Source organism: Salarias fasciatus, chromosome 20, assembly GCF_902148845.1.
Source record: "Salarias fasciatus chromosome 20, fSalaFa1.1, whole genome shotgun sequence".
Classification (NCBI taxonomy): domain Eukaryota; kingdom Metazoa; phylum Chordata; class Actinopteri; order Blenniiformes; family Blenniidae; genus Salarias; species Salarias fasciatus.
Window position 1 is genome coordinate 25,140,334 of NC_043764.1, and position 11,680 is coordinate 25,152,013.

General features: G+C 44.2%; 2 protein-coding genes across 2 annotated transcripts; both read left to right on the forward strand.

Annotated features, from left to right (window-relative positions):
• The first annotated feature begins 2,018 nt into the window (after positions 1 to 2,018).
• Positions 2,019 to 5,465, forward strand: ptges3a (prostaglandin E synthase 3a (cytosolic)). Its single transcript, XM_030119086.1, has 8 exons — positions 2,019 to 2,193; positions 2,966 to 3,079; positions 4,016 to 4,085; positions 4,162 to 4,260; positions 4,362 to 4,451; positions 4,535 to 4,591; positions 4,707 to 4,734; positions 4,945 to 5,465. Coding segments are annotated over exons 1-8 (480 nt in total). The 5' UTR covers positions 2,019 to 2,191; the 3' UTR covers positions 4,965 to 5,465.
• Positions 5,466 to 8,599: 3,134 nt separating this feature from the next.
• Positions 8,600 to 9,704, forward strand: mipa (major intrinsic protein of lens fiber a). The gene is made up of 4 exons (XM_030119085.1): positions 8,600 to 9,009; positions 9,099 to 9,263; positions 9,342 to 9,422; positions 9,519 to 9,704. Exons 1-4 carry the CDS (start codon positions 8,650 to 8,652, stop codon positions 9,702 to 9,704), a joined length of 792 nt encoding a protein of 263 aa, XP_029974945.1. The 5' UTR covers positions 8,600 to 8,649.
• The last annotated feature ends 1,976 nt before the right edge of the window (positions 9,705 to 11,680 follow it).

Genomic DNA, 11,680 nt, shown 5'->3' on the forward strand with positions numbered 1-11,680 from the left:
AATGACCACATTCAGAAAACCCCTTCAAACATTCTCACAGTCAAAGACTTCTGCAGGACATTTTCCACCTTTGAACTTCTTTCTTTTCGGTGCGTTGGCATCTTCTGTAGAAATTCTAAAATAAGGCAAAAATGTTAAAGTAGTTAAACTGTTAAAGATATTTGTTGTCCCCTGCTCCCCAGGTCCTGAAGGTAATTTGAACAGAAAATGCAGGAATATATAGGGTATTTTTTTTTTTTAATGTGTAAATATTTTTAAGTCTCCTGCCCTGATCCATCAATCCATCTGACAGAGAGTGGAGCAATGCTGAGCTGAATCAGAGAATCAATCTGTCTGTCTGTCCTCTGCTTTTCTGTCCTTCTATTCCCTCTGTCCTACCGGAACAGCAGAAACTCTCCTCCTCTGAGGCTGGTCCTGCAGGTTTTTGCCTTTTACAGCCGCTCATGTGGAGCTATTTTTCTATGGTAAAGTGCCAAGAAATGACTGTGTTGTATTTTGGGTTGTATAAATAAAGCTGAATTAAACGTTGTCTTGGACTCCAAACATTTTTGTAATGTTAGTTATGACTGATAATGATAGAAAAAAGTAACTGGTTTTTTGCTACTTAAGTGTCTGTGTTAGAAAATAGATACAATAAATTTATATAATTTAAATAACCTTCACATGCCCCTAAAGTTGAATGCTGGAAGTGTGCCTTTGAGTAAAAATACTTCTCTGGTCTGGACCCATGGAAAAGTTTTTTTTCTGGTCTAATTAGGACACAGTGACCTGCATTAGACCGGTGAAGATTATCACTGACAACTCCTGAATTTCACTTGACAAGTTTAAAGTGAAATATCCCAAAACTTTTCCCTTCAAATGTAACATTTTGCATCCTTCAGCATAAAGTCATTTAAAAATACACCTTCAATGTACGCCTTTGAGGCTGTTGCTACTGGTTTACTGACTTTGCAGAGCTAAGTAAAGCGGTAACATCATTTAGCTACCTGTGCTGCCTCCCTTGTTTTTAAAACGTTTTCTTTATTTATTTTACTATCATTACTAATGCCATATGGCACTGCCACAGCAGCAGTTGTCAGTTTTTTTGTTTGGAGCTATTTGTAGGTATCTGCTTAGTCTGTTGTGTTCTTTCTGTTATAAAACATTGTGAATTTGTGATTTTATAGAAAATCAAAGTTGTGTTTTTTAAAGGTATAATTCCATAGGCCTTAACACACCTGACCAAAACAAAACTGTGACATTCAAAAGTACCACAAACAAAATCAGTCCCATGAAAAGGGCACAACTTCAAAGAAAATATCACAAAAGAACACAGAAAGACTAGAGCTGTCAAAAGATTAAAAAAAATTGAATCACGATTACACAGAATTTCCATAGTTAATCATGATTAATCAAGTTTTGAATTACATGTTTAGAATTTTGTAATTTTGCATTTCAAGGCAGTTTTAAATCCACAGTGTAAAGCATTTATTATCAGCTTGCCATATTTAGTAATCAAATCAACACAAAGAAAGAAGTGTCTTTTGCACCTTTAGCATTTCCTTTCAAATAAAGTGTCATGTAGACCAAAAGGTGTACTTCAAAAATACACCTTTAAAGAAAATACTGTGTGGTGATGAAGACAGAGTCTTGCGCCAGCTGCTAACCCTAAGTCTAATTATGTGATTAATTGCAATAAATAATGTAATGTTTTGACAGCCCAACATTAATTAAACACGATTAACGTGATTAAAAAATGCATAGAAACAGCCCCCGTGGCAATATACGTAATTCTTGTAGAAGGCAGGAACATTTTTACATTTGTGGAATTAAAAAGGACAAAGTATATTTGCATGGGTGTAAATAAAGATGAATACATATATAGTGTATGTTTTGACAAGCCTGGAACGGATTAATAAAATAAATGAATACAAAATAAGTAACTCATCATAAGCGACCACTCCGATCCTTCCAGAAGGCTCTTTAGCGGCTCGAGCTTGCGCGCGCACGACACCACCCGGCGCACACGCCCTGAGGAGACACGAACGTCTCGAGAGAACCAGCAAATCGCGCGATGTTTGGTCCGACCGTGTGTTGTAAACCTGAGTTAACTATTTAGGGAGTCGCTGCACTATTTCACCGGGCTTTGCAGCCAGGCAGCAGTGTTTTCTTTGTCCGAAGAGGGAGATTAAATTGCTAAAAACAGTGAAAGATGTAAGTGCTGTTCTCTTGCTAACGCTCGTTGCTAACTAGCTACAGGTCTTGTGGAATAATGCGTATCCGCGAGCTAGCGTCGGCTAACCGTGCTAAGACACGAGTTAGCTTCAGCGGCGTAGCCTTATACTTCACGACAATGGCACCGCGAACCGACATAAACTAATAACTTGCAGTCACTCGGCTTTCACTTGACTCCACAAACACACTCACTCTTTTTGCTTGCGAGCTTTAAGATGCGCTTCAAACGGAGCTCAGTTGTGGGCAGCTAACAGTGCTAATGTCGCCTATCATGACAAGGTTGTATGGTGAAATGCCCGGGAGGTTTCACTTCATGCCGACGTTAACCAGCCAGACCCCCCTCGTAGTTTTTAATATTACACGGTGTGCTTCCAGTCCGATGTGCCACTTTTGATTCCATGTTAACTATGCAGACATCTATCAATGCAGTTTGTTAACCGTGTCCCCACATTCCCCCCGATGTGTGCAGTTTATCGTTTTAGGTAATCTGTAATAAACCTGTGAAGGAACTCTGTCCCGAAGGTGAACTTTTGGAGGGTAAACCAGGGGAATTCATGCTGATCTGTGATGAATGAGAGTGACGTTTTAGTCAGCGTGACCTCAAATGTCCTGTACACACGTGGGCTGCCGGAACACCACATCCCCATCATGTTAATGAACAAGCTGGTGGTGCTTTTAATAATCTGTGGGATTATAGTCGAGTGTGAATCATATTCTCACTGTCACCCTTTTCTCTCTTAACTGACTTTAGGCAGCCTGCAACAGCGAAGTGGTACGACAGACGAGACTCTGTGTTTGTAGAGTTCTGTGTGGAGGACAGTAAAGATGTGCAAGTACATTTCGACAAGACGAAATTTGTTTTCAGGTAAGTCGATTATTGGGATTATTTATTTCAAGGCTTCCCAAACCATAGTGTTTGAAGAAAATACGTGCTGTGATACCATTTCAATCACATTAACCCCTTGACAGTTCCATATGATAACATAAAATTAATTTCAAACAGACCATAAACCAGTTCTCACATGAAAGTACACCTCTTGTTGACTTTTAGTTCAATACAGCCACAGACAGTGTGGCCCCCTTTTTTATACTTAAAATAAAGACATGGGCCGATTTCGTAGCCTTGCACAGTATTTAATAATAATAATTAAAAAAAAAAACATGTATCCAATATGTAATCCTTAACTGTTTTCACAGTTATATTCTAATAATTGGTAGATGTGTTTGATTTGTTTCTCTTCCAGTGAATAATACACTTTCAAAATAAAGTTGAACTGTTGTCAGAATCATTTGGTGCCTCCAGGCAGACATGTCATAGTACTGGTGATCCATGCAGGAGCAGGGAGTATTTTTTTTTCAATTACTTTTGAGTAACGCCCTCGCAGCGTTTCCGCGAGCAGTTACTCGTCACAGCTTTCATGACAAACCAGTTTCTGTGTGGTCAGGCATGAGGTGCATCAAGGCAAAATATGCAGGTCTTTTTGTCTTGGCTCAGGGAATTTCTAATTTTATTCCAACAATTTTTAAATTGTTGTACCGTTTCTTTTTTTTAAAACTCTCATCAAACTCTATCTTTAAGCTCAACCACTGAATAGTTTTTTTTTTAATGTATTTTTCTTTTACATTTAACTACAGCTCAGGGTTAGTGCTGCTATTAATTGTAATCAAATGAAAATGTGGTTAATCAACCTTTTATTTACTCTGTCCTGTTTGAGTATCATAGTTATGGTTAAGAGGTAGTGTGATCTAATTTATGACTTGAACATTGAAAATGATGTCCTGACCTGTTTGGGTTTGACAGCTGCGTCAGTGGAACAGACAATATCAAACACCACAATCCGGTGGAGCTTTTTGGAGAGATCGATCCCAAAGTAAGATTTTCGCCCTCAGTCGTCGCTGTGTTTTATTTCTTCGAAGCAGTTCTGAGAGTCTCTTTGTGACAAACAGGATTCCAAACACAGACGCACCGATCGGTCTGTGTTGTGTTGTTTACGAAAAGCAGAGGCTGGAAAGTCATGGCCACGGCTTGCCAAAGACAAGGCTAAGGTAATGTTTACTCTTCAGTGTTAGTGTACAGAGGTAGTGAATCTAGCCAGGAGGAGAATGTGAGAACGAGGACTGAAAAACCTGAATCGTCTGTCTTTCAGTGCAACTGGCTGAGTGTGGATTTCAATAATTGGAAGGACTGGGAAGACGACTCGGATGAGGACTTGTCAAGTTTTGACAAATTTTCAGAGGTAAGCTGCCAAAACACAAACAGCGGCCGAAGCCTGAGCGCCATCAGGAAGAACTGAGCCGAGTTTCTTCTCTGTTCCTGCAGATGATGAACAGCATGGGAGGGGACGACCTACCGGATTTAGATGGAGCAGATGATGAGGTCTGTTGATGTCCAGAGGTTTTTTTGTCTTTTAACATAGTCTTATGTTTTTGCTGTGATTACAAAATGGACAAGTGGATAAGTGAGGAATGTCTTGTTTCCTCTTGATTTGCAGCATGATTCTGCAGACAGCGACAATGAAAGTAAGTCATCCGACCGTCAAGAAGGGTCAGTTTTTTTTTTCCGCATTCAAATTCAGATGTTTTGTAATCCTGTGGTTAAAAACAGACGGTTACACTGGTAATCATTCAATCCCCACTTCATGCATATTAGTGAAAATGTGACTTGTGACTTACCCACAGAAGTTTTTTTTTAAATCTAATCTTATGCTGACTCATTTTTATCTTTTTCAGAAATGCCCGACCTTGAGTAGACCGATATGGCCGCCACCTCAGTAGTTAACGAAGCAAGTTACGAGTCAGTTGGAGAGAGCGAGAGAGAGAGAGACTGAACATGAGTTGGCAGCCATGTTGGAGAAGAAGCTAATCTCTCTCCACAGTCTCCAAAGCGAAGCCCCCGAAGGGAGTGACAGGGAGCGACTGTTGGTCCCAGACAGGCACAGAGATCCATAGCGACGTACAGTGCTGTGCTTTGCTGTTTTGTTCTGCATGGACAGTTCTGTTCAAATGAAATTGTTCTTGTTCATTGACTTAAATGACTGTAATGGGATGTGCTGATGTCTTACACCTCGCCCTCTTTCTTTTTTTTTTTTCTTCCTTGCGATGTAGATTATGTATTCGTTGTGATTTCTAATGAAAAAAAACAAACTCAAAATGCCTATTTTCCAACAAAGTAATTTTTTTAATGACAGATTTTTTCCCCTTTTAATGTTTGTATTGTAAAATGCACTTATTATGTTTGTTAATTTAAAAAAGGCAGGAGTTCCACTTGTAATGGGTTTAATGACGTACACCGACATCTACACACATTTAACAATAACTTCCTTTTTTTTTTTCCTTTTAAACAAACTTGTTTTACCATTTAAAAAATAAATATGCTTGTGCAACTTACAGCTTGTGTTGACCTTATCGCAGTGAAGCGGTGCTTTTCCGTATTCATCTCTCTGCAGCGTTGGGTTTGGTATGCACAACCTTACATATTGTAGCCTGAACAACAACAACAACAAAAAAACAGTTTTCTTCCATACGAGTGGATTCGACAGAAAGCCTGCCAGCTGGAGTTATGGTGGTGGTTCAAAATTACATCAGTAGTCTGTTTGTCACGCAGGAGGGATTCGGTCTGAAGGATTGTGTGCTTGACCTCTTAATATTTGTGGAACACTTACTGCATTTGTCTCATGCTGTGGGTCTGCAAAATTTTAATAAACTTTGCAAGAATGGCTGGTCGCTGTTGTTCTGCTCCTGTTAGGAAGGAAGGCAAAATATAGAGCAGGGGTGTCAAACATGAGACCTGTGGACCAGAACTGGACCACCAAGCGAATTATTAAAAAAAAAAAAAAACCTCAATCTATGATGATCCTAGCAAATGACACAGTTCACTGGTAATCTGTAGTAAGATGTTTTAGATTCACATTCAAATGAAAACTATTGAAGCTAATCTCAGATGAGGATCAGAGAAACTTAAATCGACTTTGCCTCATTTGGGTTTTCATTCTGATTAAACCTTTTCTTGATGCCCGAGTTACTAGCCGTCAGGCTTTACAGTCTGAAGCGTCTGGTTTGTCCCTGAGGTGACTCTGATGGACTGAAGCCTTGTCTGAAGTGTCCTCTGCCTTTCATCAACTGTCTCCTGGGATGACTTCCAACTTTACATCATAATAAAACTAATGTAGACCGTTTACTTTTGGATCTTCTGTCAGAAATCCTGATAACATTTGATGATTAGTTGGATTGTTGTCAATGCATTAAGATACTGTGGGACACAGTTTGTTCGCAAGATGTGCAAAATCATTTCAGAACCAACAACAATCTTCTAGATTTATGGTCTACAAGATGTTGCAAACTATAACTTGTGAGAAATGTTTGAGATTAGGAGAAGTCTAGAAACATTTCATCTCAGTGCTAATAAAAGTTAAAGGTCAGCAGTGAAAGTAGGAATGATTCAGCTCTTCAAATGTGCAGACGTGAGGAATCTACGAGTATTCTCGTAATTTCTATGAAAATGAGAAACACGAGTGTGTGACTACAGTTCTCCCTCTGCCGCTTCCTGAATATTTTAATGGTCTCCATTCTCTTCTGCTTTCACACACACACAAATGAAATGAGAGCGTGAAATTCTCCCTCACAGTCATTATGCATCGGATCACCTGATTTCCTGAACGTCTCTCGGTTTTTGAAGGCCACACGGTGACGTTGTGGTGGCGTCTTCCCTGCAGTGCACCTTTGCTCCACTGTGTGGTGAGTGCAGCCCAGGTTTTCGCAGCCGGCAGGAGATGTTTGGGGGCTTCAAGCTGAGTCTGTGTCAGCAGTCTGAACAGGAAAGCACAATGCAAGCACCTTTTCATCGCCCCCTCCTAAACTGTGGGCTTAAAGCCATAATAGGCGGCTTACGCAGCCTTGAGGGGGCGTAATACCCGGTACAATAGAGCCGCCCCAACGGACAAACTAATGAACTGTCAGAATAATCAGGCTCAAGAAATGTAACTCTTAAAGCGGTCCTCCTTGGCGAGCGTCCCGAGAGATCGCCCCATTGAGTAAATAAATCAAACTGAACTTTGGTTTTGAGTCACCGCTTTGCCTGCTGATCGCGTTCTCCTGACGCCACTCCAGAACTTCTTTGGAACTTTGCTCGGATGTTGAAATATATATAGAGAGCCAATCTGGTGCGTGGAAAAAAAGGGAACTGGCAGATTCAACAGTAACGCTAAAACAAACAGATCATAGAAAGTAGCAGAAACTGTTACTGCCAGCGTTTTGTTTTCACGCCTGAAAGGAGAAAGCGGCGAGCTCAGCACAATGCTTTCAGAGGACGGGCGGCCATCCCTTTGGCTGCCCCGGTCAGCATGACGCTCCAGTGGAAGCGCTCAATGCCCGGCCCGCTCCAGTCGTGGATTTTCCACCGCTTTATCGGGCCTGAGCCTCCAAAACCGTCCGCCACACACACACAATGCAAAACTCTGCCTAATCACTTCTGCTGCCACCAACTTAATTTGTCCCAATCCAGAGCGCCGGTGGAGACATTGAGAAATTGCTCGTGCTTTGTGCGTCGATTCGAGTAAATGTGATCGGAGGATGGCCTTTTAATGACAAAGCCAGTGCAGGGAAAATGTGACTCTGCAGTCATATTCATCTCAGCCAAAGTTCACCAAAGTTTTCAGTATTTTCAGGTTTGAAAAGCGTTGGATTGGTGTTTTTCCCTGGTTTCAGAAACAGTCAAAGCACCTCGAGGTGCTCAGGCGAGAATGTCCGCCTCCTCCAGTGAAAGCCGAGCTGTAGTGAACCCATGAAACGATCCAATCCCCCCTTCACAAACATAAAAACCAGGAGGTCCCTGCTCCAAGTTCACTCTACTTTTCTGTCTTCTTTCCCCCAAAAGGCTTCGGCTACAAGTTTGTGTTGGTTAATGCTTTTCACCGTTAAAGCCCATTCCTACAGATTCCTGATGTTTTCGTGTTGAGCCGGGGAAGGTGAGGGCGGCAGAGGGGTTAAATGACTTGTTTTGATTTCTGTCATTGTGCCTGACCCCTCCCCCGGGCCGTGTGGCTCTCTGCTGGTGTTATAAAAAGGCCTCCGGGCTCCCCCTGCTCTGGTAAAGAGGCTGAATGTCTGCAGGACATGCTTAACGTTTGTCTATCCATGTTATCCTACTAACGGCCGGCGCGGTTGGCACGTCGATGCACAGAGACTGGCACATCGCTCCATGCAGGAGCTTTGTATGACAGGAATCAGAAGGCAGTGCTGCAGATTGTTCACGGTTTTATGAGAGTTTGGCGACTGGCGTGTTGTTGATTTTAGCTTTAGAAGGACTGTTTTGTTTGATAGAACGCTTGTGTCTGTTGTCGTGTTCCCCTCAGGAGGGTCCCCGGACGCAGGAGCCTCTCCCTTTAGCTCATCGTCAGCTTTCTGTGTGTAGGAGTTGCTCGTTGACCGATTTCCATCATGTGGGAGTTCAGGTCCATGTCTTTCTGGCGGGCGGTGTTCGCCGAGTTTTACGGCACCATGTTTTTCGTGTTCTTCGGGCTGGGGGCGGCCCTGCGCTGGACCACCGGGCCCCATAACGTCCTCCACGTTGCCTTCTGCTTCGGGCTGGCGGCCGCCACCCTCATCCAGTCCATCGGCCACATCAGCGGAGGACACATCAACCCGGCGGTCACCTTCGCCTACCTGATCGGCTCTCAGATGTCCCTGTTCCGCGCCTTCTTCTACATCATGGCCCAGTGTCTGGGCGCTCTGGCCGGCGCCGCCGTGCTCTACGGGGTCACGCCCACCAACATGAGGGGAAACCTGGCTCTCAACACGGTAAGATCGGACCCCTGGAATCAACCTTCTGTTGAGTTTGAGTAGTTTGGTCACATCTTTCCCTCCCTCCCTCTTCTTCTCTCCTCCAGCTGCAGCCTGGCATCAGTCTGGGCATGGCCACCACCATGGAGGTCTTCCTCACCCTCCAGCTCGTCGTCTGCATCTTTGCCGTGACTGATGAGAGGCGCAACGGCCGCCTGGGCTCCGCTGCCCTCGCCATCGGCTTCTCCGTGCTCATGGGGCATCTTCTCGGGGTAAGAACCGGCGCCGTGAGTCAGAATTCATGTGTTCATTCACCACGCTAACCCCGAACCGCTCCGTCTGCCGCGCAGATGTACTACACCGGAGCAGGAATGAACCCCGCCCGGTCTTTCGCCCCAGCTGTCCTGATCAGGAATTTTGTCAACCACTGGGTAAGAAGGATGAACTTGCAAATACCAAAGATTGTAACCGATTGTAACCGATTGTAAGTGGTGATTTCTGACTCATTGGTTGTTGTTCTGTCTCAGGTGTACTGGGTGGGCCCGATGATCGGCGGCGCCATGGGCGCTCTGCTCTACGACTTCATGCTGTTCCCCCGCATGCGCGGCCTCTCCGAACGGCTGGCCACGCTGAAGGGCACCCGGCCCCCCGAGGCCGAGGGCCAGCAGGAGACCCGGGGAGAGCCCATCGAGCTCAAGACGCAGGCCCTATAAGCTCGGAGTGGAAAATTGGCCTTCTGACCTCCATCTGCCTCTGCACCGCTCCCCCACCCCTCCCGGTAGCCCCAGACACCCCCGTCGCCCTCCACCCCTCCACCCAGAACCGGACCTGCCGAGTCACGGCGAAGGGGCATCCGCAGCCCGAAGCAGCTCTCCTCCACCGCCCCCCACCCGCCCCACCCCGCCTCCCGCCTCCCTCCACCCTCCTCCTCCGCCCCGCCCACGGAGTGCAGGACCAAGATGGAGGGTCAGAAGAAGACTTGCCACTGGAGGAAGCCCCCCGCGCCCTGTGGCGTGGGGGCGTCCGTCACCCCCGGCCCGCCGGGTGGCTGTAACTGCTCAGGACAGGGGCCAATATCTCTCTCTCTCCCTGCCTCCCTCTCTCTTTCTGTTTTTTCTCTCTTTTTTGTAGTCTGCTAGGAGTGAAGCTACAGTAGATCAGTGGACTTCTGCATGCTTTTTTCATTTGATCCAGTGTGATCTCACCCTGTGTTTTGTTTTTGTTTCCTGAAGATTGGGGTAAATTGCATGTAGGTACTGTACTTTACCAGTATTTATTTGGCTTTTATTCTTCTTTTTTTTTTTTTTTTTTTTTTTTTTTTTAAGCTGTACGTGCGTGTTTGTGTGAGAGAGACAGAGTGTGTGTGCCTGTGTGTCTGCGTACGCTCGTGTGGCCGTTTTAAGTTTTAATTAATGATTTTTATTTTTCACTTTTCATCGCAACAACTTTGTATCATGATTTTTTTTTTTTTTTGATTTATCATGCAAGCTTGTTTTAGGGGAAGATGCTGCCTTTTCTTTGCCCTTCCTTATACTGCAAACGTTTAATACACAAGTATTCAACCAGTTCCATGTGATCCCATTTTTATATCCGATCTAAGTAGCTCATGCAGCAAATCGAAGCAGTTCAGTTTGTGTCTCATCTAGTGAATCACACACACATATTGATATTTGTGTTCAATAAAAGAGGCAGGAAACTATTTAGTCCTTTCTGAACTCAATCTTCTCTGAAAAATTGGATATTTTTTAAATCAAAGATTGAAATGGTTTTACTGCAACTGAATCTGTTGCCTTTTTGCTTTATGAGCCACATTCAGGAGATTCAGGCTGTATTTGTGTTGCATTGCATTGAAGGTGACTTTGTTGACATCAGTTTTTTTTTTGTCCTCAAACCTTTGAACGCAGAATTTACCCCGGGTTCATGTACAGGTGTAATATAGCTGGTTTGGAAAAGAAAAAAAAAAAAAAAAAGAGAGAGCGAACCTGACGGTGTGCCATCAGGAAGGAGCGTGTTCCAGTTGAATTGTGCCGTTTGACATGACTGAAGCGTCTCCGTTCATCGGCTGGAGGTTAGAAATGAGAGTGCATGAGGTGCGGTGGCTTCCTGCTGAACACCCCACGCCTTCTCTCTGGGAGTGAGGCAGCGGGGAGAAGGCCGTCGCAGGGCGGCTGAAGGCTTCAGTGTTCTCATCCAGGGTGGTTGGACTCTCCTATTCAAACAGTTGACTTCAGAGAGAATGAACTCTGCGGCGGCCCCGCGGCCCCTCTCTCTCTCTCTCTGCCATCCCGACGCCACCCTACCTCCACCCTGCGTTCGCGAGGCCGCCATCTTGACCCGCTCCACGGCTGCTGGGATGCAGAAGAGCGGACGGGCTGAGTTACTGAACCAGACGTGTAAGCTGATTCTCTCTCTGCTTCCTCTTTTTCTTTTTTCAGTGTGATTTCCCTGGCAGTGGTTGAGTAGAATTTACCTTTTAATGACCTATTAGGATTTGTTTTCTAATGGAGGAAAAAAAAAAAGCTTTGTGATGTACAGTGTAAAGTTTTTCCTTTTTTTCTTTTCTAAAAAAAAAGAAAAAACATTTTGTTGAAACTGGATGGATAGGAAATATAATATGCTAGTTATGCAATGTCTCCTCTTTGGCTGATGGATTGTGGAAGTGCTTCCTGTGATGTTACACACCTACGCA